This window comes from Empidonax traillii, unplaced genomic scaffold (genome assembly GCF_003031625.1).
Source record: "Empidonax traillii isolate 1590-97213 ecotype Southwest subspecies unplaced genomic scaffold, ASM303162v1 scaffold232:size1090087, whole genome shotgun sequence".
In the NCBI taxonomy this organism is placed as follows: domain Eukaryota; kingdom Metazoa; phylum Chordata; class Aves; order Passeriformes; family Tyrannidae; genus Empidonax; species Empidonax traillii.
Genome location: NW_020955425.1, coordinates 597,308 through 610,316, shown reverse-complemented (window position 1 = coordinate 610,316; position 13,009 = coordinate 597,308). Strand labels below are relative to the sequence as shown.

The following is a 13,009-nucleotide window of genomic DNA, read 5'->3' as shown; positions in this document are numbered from 1 at the left end:
CGAATCTCTCCTTGATTTCATGGATCTTGCAAGCTGGTCAATTACCTTGCCATTTGGTAAGTTATCCTGGGAGCAACTATCCTGATAAAACCCCAGAACATGTTATTTTGCTAGGCTTCTAGTATAACCAAACTCCACGAGGGCCAGAAGTTAAAATTTTGGGTTTACTAAAGGCAAAATCATACCATAGTAGCACAAAAACTGTGAAGGTTTTTGTTTGTGTTTATTCCACAGGGCCTAGCTTAAACCAACAACCATGACTTCCATCTAAAGAACAACTTCCAGACATCAAGATTAGGAAGCCTCGGTCAGGGCCCAGTTACTCTGCACCACGTTGTCCACCTCACACAGTCTTATGAACCAAGTGGTAATCTCATATTGCTTTTCTTGAAATTGGAGCAAATCAGTGCTTTTGCACAGCTCCAGTCTCCAAAGAAGTATTCCTGCTTGTGGAAGGCGTATGGGAATTCAAGGAAGTTCAGGTTGAGTTCACTGGATTCAGTTTTAAATGTATTTTTCTTTAAACTGTAATCCTGTGAGCTAGTAACTGTCACACCTTACTGTGACGAGGTAGGGAGACATAACTCACAGCTTACTGATTGAAGGCTGAGGGACAGAGAGTTGAAGCACACTTGGATATATTCTTTCAGTTGAGCCTTAACAGCTTAAACAGTTACGACCCTCTGGCTCTTGGCTGCTGCTTTAATTCACATTGAAAGCCTGAACGGGCCTCACACAAAAAGTCACAGCATCACAGCCAGAGGGGCAGGGGGCAGTTAGCAGCTGAGAAACAATAACTGGAAATTAAGGGGCTAAAACTCCTTAAAATCAGTCACAAGAATACATCTGGAAAGGGGAGGAGAGGCCCAGATCAACTTACGTACCTTCACTGCCTGCAGATAAAGCAGATAGTGTCCAACTCCTCAGTGCTTCTTGTGTGCTGATAGAAAGGTTAAAGGCACCAGACAGTGGACTGCAAAATTACTGCAAACAAATGTTGCCTTCTCAAACATAGAACAGTAATTTGAAGGCTGGGGGGGGAAGTAGGGGGTGGGAATAATAGGGCAAAATTTCCATGACTGTTTTAGTGGGCTGTAAGGGAAAACAGTATGACAATAGTGCAGAATATAATCAGTAGGGTGATTCTCAACAGAACAGGTTTAAAATTAAGTTTATTATGGTTTATAAAATGAGGAGAGAGAAGATAAACAGTACTCTCTGGAAAGCTAAGGAGATCTTGAGAGCCTGATTTATCCTTTTTAGCCTAGAAGCTAAATGCAGTTCTTCAAATACAGGACTGTCTCAAATTCTTGGAGACACAGTCATGCTGAACAGAGCCATCTACAAATTCTATGTGCAGGCATACAGAGAGTCTGGGGTCATCTCACGGTGCATGGAAAAAAGCTACAGCTCAGATGGACCATTCTTCCTGGAATACAGAAGTCATATTTTCAGGATGCTCTCTGTTAATGACAGAGAAGCTGTGCAGAGACCTAACTTTCAGGTGGTTAAAACGAGGTGGAATGACTGTTATTACTTGATTCAAGGAAGCTTGAGCTATCCCTAGCTACCAACCTCTGTAACCATTTTGCTCAGCTTCTCCAGCATAGGATTGATTACAAGATCAGCAAAGTATGTAATATCTTTTTTTAGATTCATTCCTGCTAAATCAAGTTTGAACCGTTTATGAAAAGCCTCTAGCAATGTCAGCTGCACAAGGAATTCAAGAGGAAAGAGCTGGTGGTTCCATTCACAACCAGGGCCAGCTTCACTCCTTTGCAGGGTTGCAGAGAGCTTTGATTTTGGGTGTTTTCATGAATGCAGGTGTCTGTTCTGAAACTCTTTGCTTGTCTGGCCTGAAGTCAAGGGCAGGTGGGGCTGTATCAAATTAGCATCTGTTGAAAAAGAATCAGGCCCTCAGAGTCAAAAGACAAAGGGTGAACACAACAATGAAAATAACCCCAAATCAAAAGGCATAATTTAAAGCAGAACTTTTCACTTTATTAGCTCCTTTTTAAAAAACTGATAAACCTCACTGGGGCATTGTTTTCCCTGAGCCACCACTGCTTGCTCTGCAACTGTCTCAGGGTACACAATGCATTTTAAAAGGCAACTTTGGAAAGGTTAGGGCAGTTTGCAATGTGACAGACCCTAAAAGACAAGAGTTGTGCTCAGAGAGGGTACTAGAGAGCTCAGCTAAAACACTTGAGCTATGGAAGTTCTGTAAAGATGTAAAGCAACATGCTGTTTTCCTCAGTCTTTGCAATACCTTACAAGTTGACTTCATTGAACTACGAAGTGTAAATGCTATTTCATATTTAAATACATGCTGGCCTAGTTCTTTGTCCTTAGCACTGGTACTTCTGTTGCTTCAGATAAGTGCTGGTGAGTGATGGGTATATGAAATGGTACAAACCTTACTGCTTTTCTTGTTTGGTTTTCATTAATACCAATAAACCAACTTGACAGCCAAATAAAATACCCATCACCTTGCTTTGCCCCTTGTCTGGATTTTATAAATGAAATGGCAATAACTCTCCTAACAGCCTTGAAGCTTCATGTCAGCACTTAGTATAGTATCACGGTGATACTGGGATAATGTTTTGGCAGAAGAATAGCATTTCCCTTGTGTTTGATTAACTGTCTGCTATAAAAAAACATGGAAAGTAATTCTCTATCAGTTCTGTGTAAGTCTGTGATGGAGCATCTACATATTACATACGGGATGACAAAGAAGGTGTGATACATAAAAAGTTACATTAACATCACATCATTCTCTTTACCTTCAATCTTCTCATCCCACCATTGCTCAGAGATTCACTACCACATTCATGAAAATGAAAATATCTGGAGTATAGAGGCCAACAACTGTGTGTACACAGAAATGGGTTTTCTTTAGAACATCTGTTCAGTAACATCCTCAAGGATTACCCTAATTGCTTCACTGAATCTGTCTTAATGAACTTTTAAGATAAATTAATTATCTAATTTATCTTAGGATTCATTATTTCTGTCAACTCAGTCTAAGAATTACTGACTACTTTGCAGAACCTCACAGTATTAGTAGCCTGACTGCACTGCACTTTTCTTTTAGTTTCTCTGTACTATTAATGAAGTAACAATCAACAAATTATTTCAAAGGCATTTATTTCTTTCTTGTATATGATTTAATAATAAAATCTTACAAAAAATGGAACATTTTACTGAAATATATCATCTTATTCATATATCAAGTATTTTTCAATGTAAGCTAGAAAAATAAAAATTTCATCTTGGACCCATTTAATATTCTTGCCATACTGCCTAGAAAACGATGTTAAAATAAATATTTTTTCCTTGAAAAGGGAAAGTGCATATTGCTTACCCAGACAAGCAAGTAACAAAAATAATTCAGTGCAAATTTGTAAAATAGGCATTCAGATTACCTGTCCTTTCATATATGATTTCTATATAGTTAAAAGTTAATGTTTTTCATGTTCTGAAATACAGCTGATCAGAATCAGTTGAAAAGAAATTTGAATAAGGTATTGCCTCTGTCTTAAAACTTAGTTTTCAGCAATGTCATAATAAACTCTCCTTGGAGCTCTCCTTTACTTGAAGTTAGGTAGAACTTGTCAGAGTGGATGTAAAATATTTACTTCTTATCTAGAATGCTTTACAGAACATTTTGGTCATTTGCTGTAGGAGTTGGTGAATTCACAGAAGTACACAGTCATTATCTTCAAAATCCTGTCAATTATTAATTTTAAGAAGTTTTCTAGTAAAGACTTAGATATTAATGGAAGTTTGATAAACAGGTACTTAAGTTAAAAACATCAGACTGCATCTGACACAGACCACTTAAGGTTCTCATTAGCATCTATTTTCTGCATGTCTTACGTAGACCCAGGTTGACATTTTGCTTGACGCTCAGTCCACAGAAAGTGTCTCTTACATAAATAAAAAAAATTAAAATTACATCTTCTTTTTACCTGAAGGATTACATAGGTTTTGGTTTAGTTCCCAATACAAAATGTGCATGTTACTTCGTACACATTTCTAAAGGTTTCAATCCTTAGAATAAAACAAGTAAAATAAAACATACAGCTTCTCCATCTGCCTTTCTGAACACACTGTCTACTTGAAGCTTTAGCATTTAAGAGTCAGACTGTCTGCACAACCCGACTAGGTGACACCTTCTTTGGATAAAATCATGTAAATCAAACTCGATGAAGTTATTTCAAAAAATGTAAATGTCCTAAAAAATTAGAGCTAACATTTTTTTTTTTTTTTTTTAATTTTGGGTGATTCTATATCTAAAAATCAGACTTCTAGTCCAAAAAGGCCACTTCGCTAAATTTGGATAGATTCTGACAAAGAAAGAAGGAAACTGCATACAACACATTTTGCTATACAGCTTCTAAAACTTGTGATTATGCCCATTAAAATATTAAAAAATGAGTAAATAAAAAAAAAAGGAGAATTCATTAAAAATCAAGTATTTAAGAGTTGCTCAAGGATGCTGTTAGTCTGACCTTGCAAAATACTTAGGCAGGTGCTTAATTTTAAGCATACGAGTCATTGTGCCAAGAGAGATTTTACGGTGAACACTAATGCACAAAAATTAGACTGGCTCTTCCACTTCAAGATAAGGATGTATGTAAGTGCTTTTCTGGATATGGATCAGGATGCTCAGCACCTAACAAGACTTCAGGCGCTGATCCAGCAAAGCACTTATCCATACGAACAACACTGCTGACTTTAGGATCACTGCTCATGTGCTTAACATTAGGCATGCTCGTAAGTGCTTTCCTGGAAGGGCCCGATAGACCAATAGTGTCTAAGCTATAAAATCTGAAGCAGTCTATGTTTAACACACCGCATATTTAACAATGGTAATCTGCTGAGATTTGCTTTTTCTTGGAACAGGGTATGTCTAATTCTGAGCATTTATTTTCAGAAAGTGCGTAAAAAATCCCTTTAAAAAGCAGCTTTGAGATTATGGCAAGTTAAAACAATATTAGCGAGTCTCCTTATGTTCCTTTCATTTCTTCTTTGTGTGTCTTTTTGCAGGCATCTACAAAAGAAGGAGAAAACCCTAGTCATAAACATTACTCCATTCAAATAAGCATCCACCTGAAAACAAGCATTACTGAATTCTTACACATTTCAGATCTGAATGCAAATTCTGCCGACTATGTTCCTTTTCCCACTGAAAACACTGAAATCACCAATTGCCGCTTCTACAAATGGAACTAAGTTTATTACTTAAGACTGAAAATTATGTACAGTTTGACCCTTACATATCCCTAAGTCAGTGCTTGTATTTCTTTATGAAGTTTTCCATGCCCACTGACATCAATCCATTTGCTATGTGAAATCTAAAAAAGGGAAAATATAAGAGCTGCTTAATCCCCAAAAAACAGCTCATCAGATATTTACATGCACATGTAGAGATGTCATGTTAACGCAGAAAAAGAAACAAAGTAAGACCATGTTTCTATAATGGTGCTGGCACAGTGTTTCATACTATGTTAACCGAGAAGAAATAGCAAAGCAGCACTTTATAATGACCTACTGCTACTGCTGGCCAGGCAGAGTAACTATATTTAAATCCTCATTGTGGTAGGAAATATTGTTTTATGTACTTGGCACCATATACTCTTCATAACTTCTTACAGCTACATGTTGAGGAAGTTTCAAAGTTACTAAATGTATTTCATGCTTTCCTAAAGGGAAAAGAGTTTTCGTTTTCACGTGAAAGCTTTAACGGTTTTTGGAAATGGCTTATTTTTTTTGTCATGCACAAATTCCTGTTCAACCAAAAGCAAGGTCACTAATAAAATCACTGTTGTTGTAAGTTACAGCATAGCTGACAGCTAAAGTCGAGATGTGACACACTAAAGCACAATGAGTCTATGCACAGAGGAAGAACTCTAGACCTAGTCCTTGAGTGCGGCAGCAGATGTGAAAGTCATACACAGAGTAAGAAAGAATAAAAACTGGTTGTCCAGATCAGAAGTCAGCACAAAGGCCTCTCATCTTTACCAGAAGTTTCCTCCTTCTGTCTCAAATTCTGACCAGAGAAACTGGGATGTTTTCTTAGGAGGTTCTTGAACAGTTCAGTCAGAGCATTTACAAAATTTATTTCACAAAACTTTGAACTATTGAAAACCAAACCCCTAAAAATAGCAGATTTAAATATCCTGAAGAGCTTCTACCATGTATATGTTCTACCTCATAGTTTCTGTTTCTAACTTAACTCTCTTTCATTCTTGGTTTTCCAAACACCTATCCCATGCTTGTCTGCTTTCTCAGCATCTTCTACTGCTCAGAATTGGCTTTCCATTACAAGATACACAACTCCTTCTACCAAAATACTCCCTTACATGCTTAATGCACAAAACTTCTCTATTAACATGACAGTCTGTGCCTGTTCTTTTTTCCTTTTTTTTTTTTTCTTTTTCTCTTTTTTCTCATAGCATTCATTATTTGGCATTTTTGAATGATGTTGAGGGGTTTCCTTGACTGTCAAATAAGCTGCTGGGCTAGGCTGAAAGTTTTCCAAAATTTAACCCTTCCAGTTCATGGCCACAATTGTTCATTCAAGGCTTATTACACACTAGTTATTATCAGAGATAATTTTCCAGATATTCTCCTCTATCTGGAATTCTAACCATACTGACTTCCCCATATACAAACTATGCCCAAAACTTCAGAAAACCACCAGTTTGAAAGGCATACAAACCCCCAAAACTACAAAACACATAGCAAGACTTCTCATTCATTTCTGGTTGGAAGACAATGCCACAGAGCTCTTTAACCTAAGATTCACCACTGGAATCCAAGGGTTGTAAAAGGCAGTAAGTAAGTCTGAAGTAGAAAAATGGTATAAGTTACTCAAAGGAGAAACCCCTAGTTTCTCTGAAATTCACATTATCAAGGGATATCAACAGATTCTACTGAGCTGAAGGAGCAAAGAATGACATATTTTAAGAGTATCTTTCAAAAACACACAATGTAGTTGATCCACAGTAATGACTCAGTAAAACAACTGGTGGATGAAACAAAGTGTTATGCAGAACTGGCTAGATCTGTACAAATGATCCCAGTGACTCCATTTCTTTTTCAGTTCTGTGAATCAGGAAAGCTGCAACATCAGCTATCCCTCTAAATATACAGGAATACTCTGTAATGAGGAAAGAACACAGAAGAGAGTGGGTAGGGCATTTTAAGTAACAGTCGAACCTTGTGCTAAACTTCATAAAACTAAACCTTATCTAAGACACACACAATTTAAGCTTTTGAATCCAGCTCCAAATAGGCTTCTTAAAAAACTCCCACCCATTTTTGCCTTTAAATCAATATTTCCCTAATTATTTTCATAAGGACCTCTTGACCTTGGAACTAAACATAAAAATATCCCTATATTACTATGTGCTAAGAGATTTATCATCTAAGCAAAAGAGATGCCATAACTCTTTAAAGATTAAAATTTACACAACAGGAAAATACCAAAACCCCAAAAGAAATGTCCTGAAACCTAATCCAACTCTTGAAACATACAGCAAATACAACAAGCACAAGTTTGTTACACAAAGCACTTTATTGCATTACATGTACATTGACATTTATTGCAATTCATTTCTAGCATACTGAAAACATCCCAAATCCCAACACAGACAATATCTTTGCCTTGATAAATTGCCACCAATGACAATGCATCAGCATTACATCAGCACTTAGATTTGTGTCAAAATAAAAACGTAACGATGCCATCCCCCTTTCATGTAATACTGGGTAAAAAACTTCAGAAAATCACAAAAAATAATGCTCCCTATGAATAAAAGAATGCATCAAAGGAGGGCATGTTTTCAAGCCTAGCATGAAGTGTGATGGAGAAAACTCTCTGGTGGCCTTGAGCTAGAAGAAGTATGCTACCACGGTAAGCTTTGCTTCTCAGCTCACCATGTTAAAGCATCTTCTCGACCCAGGCTGGAATATCTGCATGGTACTGCCTTGCCCCACTATGGCACCAGAGCACCATGTCATGCTGCCTCTTCATCACATTTCACCATGTAACTAGACATACCTTGCATACGCTATACTAACAAAAAACCCCAGGAGACGTCTTTAACTTAACGTAAAAACAACTACTGTATAAAACTCTTTCAAGAACAAGTCTTTATTTTGATGCTTTAGGTTTGGAGCTAAAGAAGGTAGAAATGGATTTCATTCCACTCTTATCAACTTTGGCCAGAGCCTTCTGTGCTGCAGACATCTTGGTATTTGCCTGTTAGTGAAATAATAAACAAAACCAGTTAAACAGCATCTCCACAGGGGGAAAAATATATGCTACAAACTCCTAAATACAGAAGTCGAGCAAGAAGTTGAATCACTTTCTTTGTTTATAACAGTAAAGATAATGTTATGCAGGCTTTGAATTGCAAGAAAAAAACCTTTAAAAACAAATTCGAGCTTATTCAAAATGAAAGATACTTGTCATGACTTACTTAACCTCAGACAAAGACAGAAAACCAATTACAGGGACAAGGAGGTGAAACATCTTTCCTTTCTGCAGAATGAGGTATCCCAAATCAAATGTTTACTTTGGGATAATCCCTGAGTGTACATTAAGTGGAATAATGCATGCAATATAACAGATGCATACAGTACCCTCCAACTCAATTTCACGATTATGCTGTCAGCAGGCTGAATTACAGACTTGCATTACAGATGATGAATAATTCACACGGATTTACTATCAAAGACTCTAGACAAAGTGAAATAAAGGGAAAAGAGATGCAAGAACTAAGAATGAAGAAAGTAACTAACATTTGCAAAGCACTTTTGAGGCCACTGGGACAACTTCCCAGACTTCTACACCTAAAACACATTTTATGAGCCAAATTTTATAGAGCTGACCTCTTCTCTTTCTTTTATTTTAAAACATTATGTTTTAAATCTCTAGCTGCTTTCCCTATTAAGAAAACTTTGCGCTGACCTTTCTTTATGATATTCCTCAGTCTGCAGGACTTCACAATTACAATACTTGGGATCAGCTAGATGGTTATGGATAGGATGGAGATACGCAGCAACAGTATGATTGCCTATGTTACTCTACAAACAAAACCACTGCCAAAGTATTTAAAAAAGAGTAGTACACTGTACAGAGTCCAAGAGCTATCTTTTCTTTCCCAGATTCTCTCATCAATGTGCTTCATTATTTCAGAAGTAAATCATATTTAATGTTAAAATGAATTATCTTTCCTCAATTTATTTCTATCTTTATGATAAGTTCGAAAGGTATAGGTATGTAATGGGGGAAGGGGGAAACATGAATATTTTTAACTATTTATCACCCTCATTTAGGGGGCAATCCTCTTACTTCAAAACTAGAATGTGCACTGAATAAAAAAAATTTAGGGGATTTGGAGGGAGGAAGGAATGCATCTGTCACCAGCTGCTTCTCTTTGCAACGGGATAACGAGTAGTCAGCATTAGTCTGAAGGTCACAAGACCAGCACAGTGGGCCTTTTTGGTTCCCAATGGATTGGAGGAAGATTCATTTTCTTTGAATGTTCAGAGAAATAAGCCAGTACAAGCCTCACAACTTTGGCACACAAAGACAGGATCTATTTCTTTTCACATCTCTGTTTCTCTCCTAGGAATAGTACAGTGGCAGGCACCGCTGGACTCAGATTTGAATTGGCCTCCAAACTTGCTTTGGAACTGGCAATCAGTAAGTTCTGTGTTGATTTAACTTCATTAAGTTGACATAAGTAAGTGCACAAGCAATATTTCTACATAAAATAAAGCCTGTCTTAGCATCCCTTGGAACGTAAGTAAATGCTGCCATCTTTGTTTCTTTTTCAAGTAACTGAAATTTAACAGTTGCTATCACTAAGCCATAAGATTTCTCATCTAAAAATCTCGAAGAGCTTTGCAAACATTAGCTGAGCACCTTCACACGTGGCTAAGTCTGCGAGGTTCACTGGTCAAATAGAGCCAAGCAGTAACAGTATAGAAGAGCTCAGAATGGGAAATTAAAAGTGTCAAAGTCAAATTAAACCTGAATGCAAAGTTCAAGGAGATGTAAGTTACAGATATCAGATAATTTTGTATTTGTTTTTCTGATGTGCTTTGGAGGAGAAAGATAAGCACTCTGTGCTAATACTGGATATTAACCTATGCTTTTGCAAAACATGCATGAATGCAAGGTTTGCTTACCTTTCTGGTTTTCAAATTGTTGCTGTTAAGTTTAGTGTAATCTTCTTCTGGTTCCACAGGGACATCTGACAATTTCTTTTTCTGAAATGTTAGAGTGAGGAAGTTGCTCTGTCAGCTACTTTTACGATGTACACACATGGAAGTTCAAAGTTTTGGCTTTATAGTGTAACCATAGCACCAAAACAGGACTGGCAATCAACTGAAGAATCTGCAGCAAGAGTGGTAGATTTCTCTTTGTAATCATCTTCTTGACAAGTGAATACATAACATCTCTCCAGCATTCAGAAGAGATCATTCAGTGCCATGAGAAGCATTTTCTTCCTAGCCTTCTGAAGAAGTGACTTTTAGAAATCAGCCATGATTGTGACTTTGATGTCAGTCTATCAAGAGAACTTTATGGAGCAGCTGTTGAAAGTTAGTGCCTAACAGTCAAGGAACCCAGACTCTGGTCCCCATGATTCCATGGAATTGTGCAGCAACTCCAGTGTTATTGATTGCCATCTGCCAACACAAGTGGATGATCATCTAGTCTGCTATCGGTTTGTTCACAGCCTTTAGAATTAATTAGTCTCTACAGTCTGGCAACAGTGAAACACTGACACAGCACTGCTGACTGCTTCATCACTTAAATCCAACAGTATATTAAGAAGTTTGACTCTGTATGTGCTGTGTGCCTTCTAACTTCAGAAATAATGCAAGTGAACGTTTCTTGGTACATCACATAATCAGGCTGTAAAAATGAATATTTCTTTCCATAAACTGTGAGCATGTGTTTAGTTTAAAGGTGAAAACTTTCTGGTATGTTTCCAAAAGGGAAAAAAAAGTACATAGTATTTTACAGCACTGTATTTTTATTATTATTATATATCTGATATTACTACCCTGTCCTTAATATCCTGTGAAATCTAGACTGTGGCCTTCCTAGTTTTTGTGCCAAAGAGAGTGATTTTGCAAGCAACTTGGATGGTACCATACACTTTAAGATCCTGTTTTATTCATTTTGTTTATGGTGCTTGTGATACCTCTCTCTCCCCCTCCCTCTCTCTCTCTGGCTCAGAAGCCAGGTCTGCAGCTTAGATTTCTCTGCTCTTAGAACAAGATCCAACTGCAGCCTTTTCTTTTGATTTCAATGGAATCTGGATCAGCCTCTCTAGGAGGCTGTTTACTGTGCTGTGATTACATTTTCAAGTGACAATCTAATGAATAATCACTTTTCTCCTCTTTTTGGAATCTGATAAACAAGTTTTTAAAACTTACAACAAAAATGTTTGCATTTCAGCAAAACATTTGATGTTTAGTTGTAGCAAAGCCTACATGTTCTTTGTAAATGTCTCTCATCATCTGCCAATGGCCAGACTCCCTGCGCTGACAAAATGGACAGTATGACGATTACAACACAAGATCAATGGCTTACAATTAATACAAAGAACATGCAATTTTGATTTAATCATTAAATCACAGAGTCCAGACTGTACCCAGCTTGTTCTTACTTTTCAAAAGAGAGAATCTGTTGTTGCTTTTCTGCTAATTATGGTAAATCTCTCCTCCCTTCTGATTTTAACATGAATTCTCACCATGCAATTACATTAGTAAAAAAGGAAATATATGTTAGAACCTTCTTCTTTTGCAATAATCATATATTATGTCTGTCAATACACCTTGCCCTCACGAAATGTCAAAGCAAGTGAATAAAAATGGTCTGATGTTTTAGTATACAAGCCTACCTTGCTCCTCTGAGACTGTAAAATAAAGTGTTTTAATCTCTGAAGATGCAAAGACTTAGAAACATCATACACACCCTGGTCAGTGCTCTGGAAGTTAATCAGATCCTCAAGATTTCACTGCCCAACAACTGAACAGATGTAAGCCTCATTTCCTCTGTAACCAAAGGGCTGAAATAAAACTATTTTTAAAAATAGATTCTCAGAACTATCCCAATGGTATAAAAGCTATTCGTACATAATATGGAATGTACATCACATGAAGTTTAATACAGTTGTTGTAACATGCTTATATAGCTAATGAATATCAGTTGGCTCCTGATGTGTGCGTAATATTTCTTACAATGCTTAAAGATAATTCTTAACTGAATCAAAGGGCCAAGTAACTGTGCAGCCAGAACAACTGTCCAGCCAAATGGAAATAACGTATCTATAGATATACATTGGAGAACAAATGCTATTAATAACAGTAGGGCTCTATTATTCCTGTATGTGCCAGCTGACATGCAGCTTAACAGAACAGTCACTGAACCAGCCAGGAATGAGGTTATTTTAGATTTTGTTTTGGTAAGCAGCAGGGACATTGCAGAAAGGGGCAGTGCAGTAAGTAACCTAGTTTCAGGAGACATAAGGTGCCTCAGTTTAAAGTACTTATGGAAAGGATAATCAAAAGTGGGGTTCTTGGTTCTGGGAGGGCAAACTTTGCAAACCATATGCCTTACTTGCCTAGGCAAAGCAAAGGGACTTGATGTGTGAGGAGGACACTAGGAATGTAAAAGAAAAAGAAGTGATTTTGGATCTTTTACTTCAAACAAGGTGAATAATCTTGAAGGAAAGAACTTCTCAGACTAAACAGTATGAACGTGCTTCCTTGGTCACACAGATGCACACGTGTTCCAGCACCCCTCCCCCCAAAAATCCAACTGTTACAGAATTCTACAATGAAGGGGGGAAAAAAAGACGAAGAGAAGAGAAGAGAAGAGAAGAGAAGAGAAGAGAAGAGAAGAGAAGAGAAGAGAAGAGAAGAGAAGAGAAGAGAAGAGAAGAGAAGAGAAGAGAAGAGAAGAGAAGAGAAGAGA

General features: G+C 37.2%; 1 protein-coding gene across 5 annotated transcripts in view; it reads right to left on the bottom strand.

The window, feature by feature from the left end:
- Positions 1 to 3,964: 3,964 nt before the first annotated feature.
- RNASEH2B (ribonuclease H2 subunit B) overlaps positions 3,965 to 13,009 on the bottom strand; it is a 43,782-nt gene continuing 34,737 nt past the window's right edge. For 3 of the 5 annotated variants that reach the window (XM_027888144.1, XM_027888146.1, XM_027888147.1), the window contains 2 exons: positions 10,210 to 10,290; positions 7,969 to 8,272 (listed from right to left, as the gene is read on the bottom strand). In XM_027888144.1, the coding sequence (XP_027743945.1) occupies positions 8,165 to 8,272; positions 10,210 to 10,290 (189 nt within the window). In that variant the 3' untranslated portion in view covers positions 7,969 to 8,164. The other 2 variants (XM_027888149.1, XM_027888148.1) reach the window with 2 other exon arrangements.